The sequence below is a fragment of the Falco cherrug genome, chromosome 1 (assembly GCF_023634085.1).
Source record: "Falco cherrug isolate bFalChe1 chromosome 1, bFalChe1.pri, whole genome shotgun sequence".
In the NCBI taxonomy this organism is placed as follows: Eukaryota; Metazoa; Chordata; class Aves; order Falconiformes; family Falconidae; genus Falco; species Falco cherrug.
Window position 1 is genome coordinate 12,190,379 of NC_073697.1, and position 16,023 is coordinate 12,206,401.

The window sequence follows — 16,023 nt, forward strand, 5'->3', positions numbered from 1 at the left end:
ATTTCAATCTATTAGGCTTTTTGCCCATAAAAAAGACAGTCCAACTCCATCCCCCCCCCCCCCCCCCCCCCCCCCCCAGCCACACGCTCCTGCCACTAAGGCAGTAATAAAACTGCTTTTGGACCAAAAAGGCAGGATAGCAAGGGACAAAGGATAGAGCTTATGGGAAGGGGGAAGGTGTTGCAAGATGAGGTGTAAACAGAGCTGCACAGCACATATTGCCAGCTACTCTGCAGTTATATGGCTCAGACACATTGTAAATCTAAATTCTAACCAGCTTCGTGGCTCAGCTGATTTTTTAAAAAAAGTTTAGTTATCCAGTTAACTCCCTGCATAAATAGGTAACAAATATATAAACGAAGATCCACCCGCTCACGAGGGTACATAGTGTTACAATGCAGAGTCCTGAACCTAAGGTGACATTTTTACCTGTCAAGCCCCAATCCCGTCACCACTGAAGCCAAGTAAAACTAAGTTTAGAGGGAAGAGATATGAACCCAAGTCAGGATCTCCACCCTGTGGGTAAACACAGAGTCACATTCCTCAGAGACTTCTAAAAGGACAAAAATCTCATGAAAAAAAACCCCAACACAACAACATTAAAGTCAGTCTACCTGTTTCCACAGTTTCAGTCTCAATTTCTTGTTCCTCTGCTACATCTTGCATCAGGTAAGTCTCGTCATCATAAACCAGGACCTGAGCAGCGTAACCCTGTTCTAGTCTGGCACTAGGAACTGGCTCCACAATCACTGCTGGGAATTCAGAGACTGGCTCATTTTCCTACAGAAAAGAAAAAAAAATAAACAAAAACAAAAAAAACCAAAAAAACACGCTCTAAATACTGCACTGTTGAACTCTACATCAATATTTTCCTCTTATGTTCTTAAATATTTTAAGAAATAATGATAACAATTTTAAAGATTATTAAAGGAAATTTTCCTCTAAAGCAAAAGAGATTTAAAAAAAATTAAAAATAGCTTATCATCCACCAAAGGGACCTTCCTGAATCTCAAAGATATCTTCCTGGCTTTAAGCGCTCAAAATTTAAAGCATCAGTCAGCTTTAACATAATGGAAAAGAGAAAGCTTTCTAATTAAGACATTCAGCTGTGGGAAGTGTTTCTTCTCCCTCTGCTCTCAAAAATGTAATCAAGGCTTTGCATGTGTACTGCAACATACCTACATCTGACCTGTATCTTATGAACACTCATGTTTTGGATTAAGTACATAAGCTATCACAAAAGAACTGGCTACTTCAAAGCCCATATGCCTATCCCAACTTATTTAAGGATCAAAATGTCTGTAACAGCATATTTAATCTGTTAAAGTGTTGCAGAAGTGGAAGTCTGCCAGATTCAATTTACTACAAGCTACAGGATAGTAGAGTATACCTATTATTTGTTGATAAGAATGCAAAATACCAGCAAATACATCACATGGACTAATTCTGAAAAAGGTCCTTGTACTGTTCTCATCTTGTTCTACACCTCAAGACACATCTGAGATCTTTACTTGAAAGAGATGCTTAGTATAAAATATAATTTTGTAAACCCAGTCTACAGTTGTACTGCAGACTTTAAAACTTACTGCTTCCATTTCTCTGTGATAAAAAAATCTTCTAATAAAAAAAACATTTGAAAAACAGGCTGACTCCCTCCTCCCCACACAACAGTCTCCAATCCATTCCACTTGCTTTCACAGCAGGTTTACAGTGAATTCTTTCAAATTAAGATAAAAGATGTCAGGTTTGTTAGTAAAAAAAATGCTATTTATTTTTCTAACCTCTTGATTTTTTATTCCATTGCTGTCAAACTCCAGGCCAGGGCCTCCAGTGTCAATCACTGCTGATGTCATGGTGCATCCCCAGAAGATGCTTTGAGAGTTGTTATCTATCTCGAAGACAGTAATGCTGACAGCCTGAGGTTATCAAAGGCTTAAATTCACAATCCACTTCTGTTAAACAGCTAGGCAGAGGTGGCTGAAACACAAAATAATTTTAAGTTATTTGCATAGTTTATATTCAAAAGTCTTCCAACATTTATGAAAGCTATTGCATGCTACATCTCTGCATTAAAAGAGGGCATCGGTGAACACAACAGATGCGACAGAATGTACTGATCTTGGTAAAATCGACACTGAAAACTGCCATACAACACAGGTTTTACGCTAACTTTTAATACTAAGATAAAAGAATTTCAGTTTGGTTCTTTGCTATTTGTTAAATTTCACACAACTTTACAAATAAATAATATCCTTACATGTTTTCCATCAGCCCAAACCATTACTTTCTCACTGAGGTCAAATACCAACTAAGTTTTTGAGACATACATACATTTGAGTTACTGCGGCTTCACTTAAAGTTACCGTTTTCCTATTAAAATTACATTTTCTTCTTTGTCCTACTAGTTTCAGTCATTTCATAAAGCTGTATTTTCATAAAACTTTCAAACATACTGCTTTTCTAAAGCAATGCATATGTAATACAGATCTCACAAATACATACCTTCTTTCTAATGTACAGTTTTATTTGAAATAAAAAGGATTGTAGCAGTTTCCTATAGAAGAAATGCTTAGGAGTCCAAAAAAAGTAATTCCACATCATAATGCTTCAATTTGGGTATACGATGGACTCCTTGAACTTACAAAGATATATAACCTCCATCTTTCTGAATTTCTTTAAAACTAGATTAACAGCAGTGCTTCATTTCTAAACAACTGCTATTTATTTATTCTGAATAAATATTATTACTCATATCCTGTCTTTGGAAGAGACAAATGATCTGTCTTCATAAACCTTTGGCCGTGAGGAGCAGTTTACTACTTCAAGATGCAAACTAAGAAGTTTGGCTTCTTGTACAACAGAAAGCACATATTCCACGTGAGACGTAAGAACCAAATCTGTTATCAATTACCCTGGCGAGTAACTCCACTGAGATCAATGCTTTATAACAGAAGCCAGAATTTAGCCCAACATTTTTAATAAACTCCATCCATTTAGAAAGCTAGCACAATCACCAAGGTCTGCAAGAAAACAGGATCTCCCAACATATACTGAAGAAAAGAAAATTATAATTAATGCTCCAATGGATAAACTCAATAAGGTTGCTTTTCAATAGCAGGCCACCAGTTTAAATTAAATTAATTTTGCACAGGTATCGGGAAAAGCTCTCTCAGATTCATGCCGAGTAACCGGTCTTCCTATGGGCGTGGAAACTTTTACAGGTACAGTATCTCAGATATACTATTAAAAACTACAATTACTGATCTCCCCAACTGTATGTTAACCAACTAAGAAAGTCAACAAAAAAAAATCTTATGCAAAAGCTGTTTAAAAACTTCCATTTATCAAGGTATTAAGGATCCTCCAGCATGCCAGAAAAATGTGCTCAGAAAGACATCCTTTACATTGCCATACTAACCTATCACAAAAAAAAAAACCAGTAGCCACACCAATCGACCAAAGAAAACCTCAAGAAAGACATCACACCAAACAAAAAAATGCAGACACAACAGAATAACATATTCAGAGTTTTCACCCTTAGATACAAAAAGGAGAACAAGCTCTGATCACAGCTTTCTCAGCAATTAAGCCTCATGAAATAAAACTGAAGAACAGGAGATCATCTTAAATCACTGTCACAGCAGCAGCAGAACAGGCACAAGATATATTCCAAAAGAAAGGGAAAAATATATGTAAATTAGAAGAAAAACTAAGGCATTTTTTGCTTACATAGGCAGTCAACTTGACATGAGAAAGCATGATTCATAACTAAAAATATTTTATTTGTAATAGCACAAAAAAAACCAAAGAGTAATACTTTATTTTCCATTGCTTCATTTATAAACCTAGCGTCACTTTTTGATTATCAATATTTTCCTTGATGAAAAAGAAAGCAAAACCTCCTCTGCTCCTCAGACAAGATTCAAGCTGGAAAGTCTTGGCCAAGCACCCTTGCAGCCATATACACCGGCCACCTTCCAGGTTTTTAGCACAAAAAGCCCACTCCCTACCTGCCTATTAATTACCACATTACTTCAAAAGTCTTTAAATACAGAAATTTGTGAAGTAGAAAAACAGCTGTTTATGAATACACTAATAGCATTCCTCCTCAATCAGGAGGAAAAATGAAAAATATAAATCACTTTTACTCCAAAAAGACTTTTTCCTCCTCTACCATTTTCCATCTACATCCACACTAGAAATACTGCCAAGCAAGCATAACCCAAAAGAGAAGTCCAAAGAATGGAAATTATATTTTAATTTGGAAGTGCAGCCTCCAACCAGTTTCAAACATCAGCATTATTCCTGCAACTCAGACTTGTATTTATGTAAGAACATACAGCACTTCATGTAGTACCTCTGCATAGCTTAAGCATGTCACAAAGCTAGTTTGGTTCTCAGGCAGTATATAATGCAAATAAGCAATCATATACTGGACGTGTAGTGTATATTCATATTTTATGTACTATAATCCCACACAGGTGGCCAAACAGCTGCCAAACTGCAGCAACTGAAAACACTTAATACTGTGTGCTAGATCAGGTTATGTCAAAACCCTGCTATTTCTGTCTTTTAGGTTACAAGAAGTTTAGATTACTTTTGCGCTGATTTCTCTCTACATGAATTACCAATTACCTATAGAAGTGACGATAGGGCAATGCAGGAACATAAATTATAATCCTCATTTTCCAGTTCCAGCAGAAATTCATAGCGAGTAAGAACCTTGCAGGGGAAAATATACAGAAAAATGAGCGAGATGTTAAATTTTAGCATTCACTAAAAGGATGCTATCTAGACTGAATGCACAGCACAGTTCGGACAAGGAATAACTGAAAGACCCACGGAGTCTTTCTATTATAGAATTTGAACTTCATACTATGAGACTTGCTATCCAACAACCTTTTGCAAAACCTGACAGGGTGGGGGAAAGAGCAAGCCCACCGGCCAGCAAGTGGGAGGTTAAAGAGTTTCAGTTCAGTCTGCTTTAGATGTTCAAAGTTAAACGCACAAACACCCCCCACACATCTAAGTGTATGTTAGAAGCCTGCAGATGCACCCCTTTTTGAGTGAACCAGCTAAGCATCTGCCCTCTTCCCTCTCCCTACGTAGTATGCCCTTGTGGAAGCCTTTTCGCATCTCCCTTGAACTTCGGCAGAATATTGGATCTATTCCACATCCTCTCCCTAGCAAGTCACAACTAATCTGACTTCTGTAAAAGATTGCCTAGCCACTTTCAGAAATTAGTTCCAAAACTCACATTTCCCAAGTCTGAGAGGAAAAGGCCAAAAGACAATTAGCCTCACATTCTTAAGAAAGATATGACTCAGATTTGTAAAAGACCAGGTTACCGCCAGTGATACAATTAACCAGCATAACAGCTGGTTCAAAGTATGATTATTTTCGAATTACAGAAAGATTATTTTTTTTTTAAAAAAAGTGAATTTTAAAAAACACACACACACACACTCTACAAATTTAATTCCTCTCTGGACAAGTGCTTACAACAAAGAAAAATATGGAATGACATTAGGGGAGGGGAGGCAAATAATGTAACTAACATTTCCAAAAGAGATGATCAAATATTTTGTTACAGATCTGACATCCACTCCTGTTCTTCCTGGTTGTGGAAAATGCAGGAGAAACTAGTTCTGAAACATTTGGAATATCCCTTATGACAAGGAAAACAACTTTGCTGCATCACCTGTTATTTTTATACAAATCTCATGGGAAAACAAAAATAAGTTTAAGTGCTCTCATCCTACAAAAAGAAATATAAAATCCGAATCTTGAAGCCATATTCTTTTCCTCAACATCAAGAAGTTTCTAACCGTTTACCGCTAAAAAAAAAACCAACAAAAACTAAAAAAAAAAAACCCACCACACACACAAGAAAGACTCAAGTTTTTGGTAGTTTTCACTGGTCAGGAAGACCGGTTACAGCACGTGCGTCTGCAGAGGCTACAGGGCACTTGTCATAAAGGCTGCAAAATTTATTCACACATTTAACAGTACATTTATACAGCCTACACTATGTATCCAAGTGCCTGCCTACATGAAATCCAAACAGCCCTCTTGTGTTTTCAGCAGCTACCAGAGAAGCTTAAAAACACTGCAAATCACAACTGTGATGAACGTGCAGTCATCCCACAAAACCCAAATCTTTAATCAATCCCCCTGTGCATAATCACCTATCAAGTTAATAGAGAAGCAAACATGCAGCTCAACAGAATTAAAAAAAAACAATGGAAAAAACAGCATGGAAAGGATGGCAGTGTCACCTCTACTAGGCCAGACCCAAAGTGAATTTATTTAGGACTGGCTTCAAACCAAAACTCTAAACATAAATCTGCAAATAGTTTTAGTACCCTTTTATTTAAATTATAAAACAAATAAATGAAAAAATCAATGCTTGGGAAAAAAAAAAAATATGCACACACTGGTACCCACACATGAAAACAAGACAAACATGCAGGAGACTGGGCAGCAGCAACCAGAGGCAGCTGCTCCGGCAGCATTCAGAAGAAACGTAAGAGTACTTAGAATAATGTCCCCCTTTTATTCAGCTGGCATCCCAAATCCTGAGGAGAGATTTATGCAGATACCTACACAGATGCAACCACAAGAGCAGGACTTGCAGCCAGCAGTAGCATCACACACAACTTTTTTTTTCAAAAAGGCCCTCCTTTGGTTTAATCAAAAAAAAAAAAAGTTAAGGAAGTCTGCTTGAAAATGAAATTAGTTGTACGTGCAGAATTACACCAGCCAAGATCACTGCAGGATCCCATTAACTGTAACAAGGCTCCCTAAGGGTACAAAGGTGGTCTTTCATAGGCAGCACCTCAAACATACCAGTAAATGTCACCATCACTCTGATACATACAAACCATAGCACACTCCGGACACCAATTTTATGTCAACTGAAAGGCCTTTTTAAAGATATTTTCCCAGATAATTTTAACAGCTCTGCCTAACTGATTCACACTGGCATGTGCAGAAGAAACTGCAAACTCTGGTCGTGGTTTTGGTTTCTTTAAAAAAACCTCAGAACAAATCTAAAAACTGAAAAATTAAGTTACTGAAAAAGCTGACTGAATGAAAAAAAGTAAACTTGTGAACAGCTGAAGAGGGTGGGGTATACTCAAAAAGATGATAAAATAAATCTTTACATCCACAAGGTTGAGGGAACAACACACACAGTCCCTGCAATTTACAATACCTTATACATTATAGCTATCACAAAGTTATAGAAAAGGAAATCAAAATGAAGAATTGTCAAAGCAAGTAGTCCAGGCCATCATCATACTTCAGAAGGTTCCATACAACAAGGTAATAATTTTATTGTTGAACACACAGAAATTATTACCTTGGATCAAATTAATGATGTGCCAAATTCGGAAAGAATCTAGAGGAATTCCTTCCATACGTGTTTAATTTGATAATCTGACCATCTAAAGTTTGCTCTGAAACCTCAATATCTAAAGCTGATGAGCCCCAAAACATATAAGCTTATAATAACTTAAAGACTATTAACGTTCTGCAAAAAGCTGTGTGGCTTCAGCAGGCTTCTTCTGGACCTTCCCGTATTTCATCCTATTAGCAGGCTCTCTTCCCACTGCTCTCTATTTAAAGATCTCCTGAAACCTTCTCTTCCCTCTGCCCGAATCCTCATACACATACCCTGACTTTGTACCAGTACTTCTCTTTCCAGTGTGTCAATTGTTTGTCCTTAACATCCATTTCCACACCCCCACAAGCCAGAGTAGGAAGCAATTATTCATCATTTTACATAATAAAAGAGCAGACACATGAAATTAAATGGTGAGGATGCGGATTTAAAAAAAAAACAACACAAAAAAAACCCCAACACACAAACGGAAGTAGTGCAACACAAAATATGCAATTCATTTTCATAGGATATTCTAAAGGTCAAAAGAGTTAAGTTATACAATTTAAGACAGCTTATACAATTTATAGAGGTAAAGTCCCTGAATGGCTTATACAACTATTAAACACAAGGATGCACAGAGAGCCTGAAGCTTAGGGACCTTCCGAACCAGGTATTACGGAAACCTGAGGGATGGAAAGAGTAATGTCACTGAAGGCACCATACAGCATAACCATCCAGTTCCCAGAACTTTTCCTAAAGCAACTGATCCTTTCCCACTGTCAGAGACGGAGTGAAGGGAAAGGGAAGAGGATCTCGGGTCAGACCCATTACACACAGTTTTGTACACTTACATTTAATTTCTTTCAGATCCTTGAAATAAAGTTTTGTGCTAACAGGCACTGACTCAGATCTCCCCTGCAGTACTCAATAGCATAGCTGGCTCCACGACACCCCTTCTCATTCAACAATACGGGGTTTTCAACATACCCGGATAACAGACATTTCTGTGAAGCGAACCAAAACTCTGATATTCTCCGAGCTTTCCCCAAATCAGCGGTGCCCACACTTCTCCCTCACTTCAAAGTTACAGCACAAAACATGCCAACTTGCTATTTCTACATTTTTGAGGCCACAGAAATACCTGAACTGCTCTGAAATTTTACTGTTAGAGCACTGGTCTTACGAATCTCAAGAATTCTCCAACATTCGTATCCCCATCCCTGGCTCAGCTTCGTTTCACCCTGTTTGTCTTGACCAACTAGGAAGCCCTCGAAGCCTGATGCATATATATACACTAATGAGCGCTGAAAAGCTTTATGATTAAACTGTAGCACAGGTGAATAATTATCAGCGCTCAGCAGACGGACAACTTCAAAGCACAACAGGAGATGAGCTCAGCGGACGGAGAACCTGCCTCACAAACCGATTGCTTTTATGCTGACAGTCAGTAAGGTTTGGCCACCTTTGCTGAAGAAGTTAAATGGTTAAAATAATAATAATAAAAAAGTCACTAGGAGCACGACAGAGACTAGCCATCAGGGAAGGGGCACGCAGAATGAGAAATTGAACTGGGGGGGGGGAAGGAAACCCATCCAAAAAGCTGACAGATGCACAGCACACCAAGCTGGCCCAGTACGGCATTTTACGGGCAGGGTAAGGGACAATTAAAAATACGCCCGAGCGCAGCGCAGGGGGCTGGGCAGGCCCGGCGGGGCGATCCCCCCGCCCGCACGGGGGGGCGAGCACGCATGACAGCGAGTGGCCAGCGCGCCGGGCTGCCATGTTCTCCCGCCGCCCTGTGTAAACAAGGCGCTGCCCCCGCGGCGCTGCCCCGGCCGCCTCCCCGCTCCCGCCGCCGCCCGGGAGGGGCTGCGGGGCCCGGCCCGCCAGGCCGCGGCCGCCTCGGGGCTGTGTTTACACTGACAGCCGCCGGGAGCCGCCCAGCGCCCCCCGACGCCCCCTCCCCCGGCGGGGCGGCAGCCCGGGCGGGGAGCACGGCGCGGGGGTGGGGGTGGTGGAGCGGGGCGGCCCCGGCCCCACGGCCGCTCCGCCGCACCCGGCCCCGCGCGAAACCGAAAGTGCGGCCGGGGGGGGTGGGAGGGGAGCGGCGGAGCAGCCCCCGGACCCGCCACCCCCAGGCCGCCCGGTGCACCCCGGCGGCCGCCCCCGGGACGGGCCGGCCCCGTGCCCCGCCGCCCCCTCGCGGGCCGGCCGCCCGCTCGCCCCCTCCGCGGGCCGCCTGTCAGCGCCCGTCCCGCCCGCCGCGGCGGCAGGAGCCGGAGCCGGCGCCGGCGCCGCGCCCTTACCGTGCCCGCACGCCCGGAGGCCGCGTAGCGTCGCCCGCCCGGACCGGCAGCAGGAGCGGGAGGCGGTGGGCGCCGCCCGGGCAGCGTCAGCGCCGGAGCCAGGGCCAGGGCCAGGGCCGCCCCGCGGCGGGAGGGGCGGGCGCAACCTGCCCGGCCCCGGCCCCCCCCGCCGCGCCGCCGCCTCTGCACATGCTCGCGCCGCCCGGCGCGCGGGGGCGCTGCGGGCATGCGCGCCCGCCTCGCGCCTGCGCAGGGACGCGCCGCGGCCGCTGCTCTGCCTGGGGCGCGAGGCTCCCCTCGGGGAGCGGCCGGCAGCGCCGTGGCGGCAGCGTGCCCTCCCGCCCTGCCCCCTCTGCCTGCCCTGCCCCCTCTGCCCCCTCTGCCCCCTCTGCCTCCCGCCCTGCCCGCCCTGCCTGCCCTGCCCGCCCTGCCCGCCCTGCCTCCTCTGCCTCCTGCCCTGCCCGCCCTGCCCCCTCTGCCCCCTCTGCCCCCTCTGCCTCCTCTGCCTCCCGCCCTGCCCGCCCTGCCTGCCCTGCCCGCCCTGCCCGCCCTGCCTCCTCTGCCTCCTGCCCTGCCCGCCCTGCCCCCTCTGCCCCCTCTGCCCCCTCTGCCTCCTCTGCCTCTCCTGCCTCCCGCCCTGCCCGCCCTGCCCGCCCTGCCTCCTCTGCCTCCTGCCCTGCCCGCCCTGCCTCCTCTGCCTCCCCTGCCCCCTGCCCTGCCCATCTGCCCTCCCGCCTTCTGGTGAAAGGTGGTTCGCGTCGTCGTGCGCTGAGCTGAAGGGAGCCAGCCTGCGGGAGGCAGGGAGTGAGGCTGAGGGGAGAGCTCTGGCAGACGGGGTGTCGGTGGCCCTCAGCCGCAGCCCTGTGTCAGGCAGGGGTGAACAGCTGTCTGCTTTCTCTCGGAAAGCCCTTCCAGCGTTTGCGTACAGCCCCAGGAGGCGTCATTTTTTTCCTGTAGTTGATTTTGGTACGTAAGAAAATGAGCTGCCCGTCTGCTTGAGCAGCTGTGGAGCCTCGGGCGTACAGAACTGATTTCAGCCAGTGACTTGCAGGGGCAATGCTGAAATGTCAGTTTCAAGTTTTCTTCAATCACAGCTATCTCTTTTACAGCGCATAGCTTTTGGAAATAGCCAAATTCATCATACAGCATTTGTTATTCCCTTGTCGACGTGAGATACATCGTCGTCAGAGTCGACTTGCAAACTAAATACCTGTCAAGACTGTCTTGGTCTGGCCTGGTCTGAGAGGTTGAGGACAGAATTGGTCTTCTCCTTTACAATTACTGGCCTTTAACCATTATACCCTTCTCTGCTTTTCACAGAAATAAACAGAAGAGCTTTAGCTGAATAGGAGGCATTCCATTTTCTTTACAGACTAAAAACCCCACATTGCCAAGGAGACTTTCAACATTGCAAAGCCATTTGCTCAAAATGAACTCTAGACTGAAGGTTTTCTGTTCAAACCCATTTGGGCCCCCTTGTGCCTGTACGCTCTAGAAGTCTGACATACTCCTTTGTAACAGCAGCCCTCCCAGCACTGAGCAGCGGTGCGCAGATGGTACACAGACAGTACGCAATTGCACACACATGCTCCTCACCTTCACCAGTGTGAAAGCATTTCTCTGCTACATCTCAGTTACTATCTGACCGTCTGCATGGACTGTTCCCTTGGCATGCCATCTCCTCTACAGAGTCTGATTTCTAACGCTCAGTTTCTGCCTCAGGCTTATCACCATCCATGCTCTACAGGTTTGGTTCTTGTTCCTTAAGCATTTGAACTGGATATTTATTTTCCCTACATCTTCAGGGCATCACCTTCCTCTCTTAAGGAAATAAGATCTTCCAAGGGTCTTTAGGCCTTAGAATCTGAGTGGCTTTTACAGGTTATGTACAAATTGCATGTAACGCAGGCAATTATTTTCCCCAGGGATGGCACAAACATCTCCCCGACAATAAAGGTAGCCCTAAAAATATCAAGCCTGTGCCCTGAAGCATGCAAACACTGGAGATTCTTTCCTTTTCAAAAACGTGTCAGGCAAGATTAGTAATAGATGGCGCTACCAGCAGCCTCTTACGTAAGTGGCCACTACTGAGGTGTTAAGTTAAACTTAGCTGTCACTTTGTAATGAAGCACACATCATAGCAAAATCGAGGTTTATGCACTAAGCCTGCCAGACATTTAATAGGGCATACACTTGGATGTTGTTAATGACAGAATTTGCTACTAGTTTACATTAAGCAACATAAAATTTCAGTTGTCTGTCTGCTCTTTAAAAGATGAGCGATACCACTTTTAGATCTTTTGTTTGTCTTTAAAAGGAAGTTTCAAACTACATGGGGGATAAAATATAACTTATTAATAATATAGCTAACATTCATGTTGCTGCTAGGAACTATAGTGCTCAGTGTTTGCAGGGTAGAAAATGTAATTATTTTAATGTTCTAGCATGAAAATTGTATCAACAAAGGTGTAAAGTTAAAATCTCATGGGCAGTGCATGATGGAAGTTCATATTTTATAGGCCTTGAGCTTAGATTGGCAATAGCAGCTGACAATATAAAATAAATGAAAAAAAAGACTAAGCTAAGATCAGCGTGAGATACTGGGAGGAAAAGATTACAGGGTTCCTGGCAAAAATTACCTTGTTATAAACTGGAAATAAGTCTAGCTAGGTGGGAGTTTTAGCCCCCAGTACCAGCTATTTTGCAGCCCCGCAGACCTAGGTGCTGTCAGTTTGATCTTTAGTGCTTCACTAGTCCTGACTTGGCTTTTAGTTTTGTTTATTTTCTTCTTCTTTCCATGCGTCCAAGTGAAAATTCAGAAAAAGAAAACCTCTTGCCAAAATCTTTTTTACAGAGAAGAGCGGACAGCTTCTTTCAAAACATAGGCCCACTGTCAGCTGAACAAAGGCCATATAAACCACAGCCACCCTATACACCTCAGTAACTCCTTCATGGAGTCACTGGGCATGAGGTGACATGGCCACCACTTAGGGGTGTTCTGAAGATAGATTTTAAGTAGCCCCTTCTATAATGCTTATGTTTGTTTTCCTGCCACCAGGCCTATGCAGTCCTCAGTTTATTCAGTTTTTCTCCACTGTCTGTTTTGATGCCACAGGACAAGAGTTTCTGCCTCCCTTAACCTAGTTTATTTACACGGCTCCCAGTTCTCACTTCTTCTGTGCTGACATTTTCTGTGGAAGTTCAGCAGCATCTCTCTGCGAGGGAGTCATGGCAAGTGCTCTCTGAGTGTGCTCTGAGAAACCTGTGTTGCTCTGCAGAGAAAAACAGCACCGGTTTGAGAGCATCACAATGGCATCCTCATTTCTTTCTCTGCTGCTTCTTATTTTTGTTTGGTTTGGGGTCTTTTTAATGAAACTAGATTAACTCTTCATGTGGAAAATTGTTATTTCTCTTAGGAACAGCTCTTTTTGGTTTACCTTAAGCTAGCTGGAAAGCTATGCTGAAAAATATTAGTTCAATATCAAAAAAGCAGAGCCACTTCAGGATTTGGATCAGTCCAGCTGGATGGTTTTTGAAGTTATGTGATGCAGCTATATATATGAAAAAAAGTAGCAAACGGAAAAGGTGGCCCTTTTCACCCACTCATGAGGTAGACCTGCAGTCAATTCAAAACTGCTATTGCTGGGATACTGCTGTGTGGTAACGTGGGGTCAGCAGTTCAACAGATGCTTCTATGTCCCTTCTGCATATAGAAAGCTGCAGTCCACATTGCTTCTTAAATGTTGGTCCTCAAAATACTGTAGCCTATCTAATTCTATATGCTGAGCTTACTGCCTTTGGTTGTTCAAATGAAAGGGGAAAGTTACACTGGCTCAGACTCAGAAGTATGACCTGGCAGAAATGACCCAGAAGAAATAAGGGAGTGAGGGTCCCATGACCCTTATGTCAGTCAGTCCATTCTGTAAATCATTATTAATGAAGTAGCATTAACTCTACAGGTGTAATTAGGTTTTTTCCTTCCTAGGATAAACTTGCAGAACATACGGACTATTTTTGCGAAACCTCTAGAGATAGAGAAACAATAAAAGCTATCAATAATTTCTAGAATAAAAATGTCACTACTTTTGATTGGGTGGGTGGGTTTTTTTCTTTTTTATGTGAACTTTTAATAGACTCCATACTGTGCTTATAGAGTCATAGACAAACATCCCATTTTTGCTGTGCAGTGTTTCAACATCACTAAATTAACCTACATTTTAGCCTAAGGAAACAAGCTTTACTGAGACCTGGCTACCTATGTGTCCCTCCACCTCTCTGTCATTCCTTTTCCTTTGACATTATTTGCCAATTTCAGCTCAATTTTATAAAAAGGTAGAGATCTTAAAGATTAGTTCCTACAAGTTTCAAGAATGAAAGTATCAGAGGAGGCAAGACCAACACCAGTGCGTTTTCCCACCAGAAAGCAGCTATTTTTTATGCTGACCCACAGCAGCCAGTTGATGTATTGATATGCTACAGCAATGCTTTTCTTAGTGGATTTGCTTTCTCCCCTGCTAAAAAAGAAGGCATGTGAAGTATATTGAGATATAGTGGAAAACCAGTGGCACTATGGGATTAGAAGACATGAGGAAGGCCTGATGGGGCAGCAGCAAAAGGATCACACGGACCACAGAGGATACAGCTGGGATTACAGAGATAAAGACAACAAAGGAACTTCTATATAGACCACAAATCCATAGTAAACCAAGCATTACAGTAGAGCTTGCTTAGTATATAGCAACGGGAAACATGATGCTGCAGGACACACATTAAAATTGCTTAAAAGGCATCCTAATGGAAGGCCTGCTTGGCCTCAGATACATACCACGTTACCATTTAATTGTAAACCTATGAACTCAGTGTTTCCAAGGAAGTTTCCAAGCATAGAATTATTCGAAATAAAGATAGTATGTAGAAATCAAATCCAAACCCCAGTCTCTATGTTTGCTAAACATAACGGTTCAATTCTAGGATATTCATTGTCAGCCTGTTACAAGGGATGTTAGTGGCTGCTGCTTGACACATTACTGAAGCCATCTCTGCCAGCAGGAAGGAAATTCCTGATGGGCTATTTGGGGTGGATATTTTGTTGTATGTATTTGTCCCAAAAGCAATCACTTTACTAGCACAACTCTGAAACATTTGAATGGTCTTGCTTTTATGTAAGATGATGTCTGAGACCCTACCAAGCCCTCACAGGAAAAAAAGTATTGCATTGTGAGTTGTGAGCTCAAAGATTATTACTGGTGGGAAAATACCACTCAGAACCGTAAGAAGCAGGAGCAGTCTGGACAGTGTCCTGTCCTTCAGTTGCTGCACCCCCAGTGCAGAGCAGACACGAAAGTCAGGAGACCAGTTCTTCCTCTATCCTGCTAATGGGCTTTTTTTGCAGTGGACCAATTGGATGGATCCAGAATGGAGAAGGCTATTTTGACACACTATTGATAACTGAAACAGATCTTAGTACCAGTCCCAGGCAAGTGCAGGTAGCAACATCACAAATGCTGAGTCCAGAAAGGGCCACTGGATATCTGTCTCATATGTGACAGTGATCAGTGTTTCCCCAAGTCCTATAATACTTTGTACAGATGATACAAAAATATGACAGAGAAGTAGTGGAGGTGGCACCAGTGCTTTAAATCCATGCCACTGCAAGGTCCTGGTCAAACAACCAGTCGATGCTAGAAAGCAAACTGGTATTCACACTTCACAGGGGCAGGCATCCCTTCTCCCGCAGCCATTCCTGCACACAGGGCAGGGGGGAATACACCTTCCTGACCCCAAACTGGTGGTCAGGTTAACTTGGCATGCACAAGAAATGCTCACCAGCTTTTGGAGTTATTTTTGCAGGGATATGGGACCTTATTTGAGGTCTATAGATCTGGTAGTTCACATATTTCTATTGCCAAGGACAAATAAATGTTCCAGCCGTGAGGAATTCCAGATCTGACAGCGCTGAGGCAAAGTTTCAGGCTTCTTGTTGCCCCCGAATGCAAGGTTTCTGTGCTGTGGAGACACATGGCTAGTGTTGGCTTAACTCAAATTTCCTATCTACCCCTTGATTTTATCCGTGCTGTAGGCTACTTAAGCAGCTTATATTTTAGGGTGAAGTCCTTTAAATTGAATGTCTAATCCTAATCTTTTCTGAATTCATTCTGTCCCCTTGATAATTTCCCCTTAATGGCATACAAGTTAGAAGAAAACAAACAAACAAACAAAACCCCTCAAACCAAAAAACAAATACACACCCTCCTTTGCTTAAGACTACAATGCCACTTTGCCTGTAAAGTAGGTAACCACAGGAAGCTTCTGATCCTCAGCATTGCGGGG

At 43.3% G+C, this 16,023-nt stretch overlaps 1 protein-coding gene across 3 annotated transcripts in view; it reads right to left on the reverse strand.

Annotated features, from left to right (window-relative positions):
* The window catches only part of ELF2 (E74 like ETS transcription factor 2), a 39,399-nt gene extending 29,532 nt beyond the window's left edge, over positions 1-9,867 (reverse strand). The window contains exons 1-3 of one of the 3 annotated variants that reach the window (XM_055701924.1): positions 9,694-9,867; positions 1,782-1,977; positions 615-780 (exon numbers count right to left, since the gene is read on the reverse strand). In XM_055701924.1, the coding sequence (XP_055557899.1) occupies positions 615-780; positions 1,782-1,853 (238 nt within the window). In that variant the 5' untranslated portion in view covers positions 1,854-1,977; positions 9,694-9,867. The remainder of the gene's footprint in view (positions 1-614; positions 781-1,781; positions 1,978-9,693) is intronic. The other 2 variants (XM_055701916.1, XM_055701949.1) reach the window with 2 other exon arrangements.
* Positions 9,868-16,023: the final 6,156 nt, after the last annotated feature.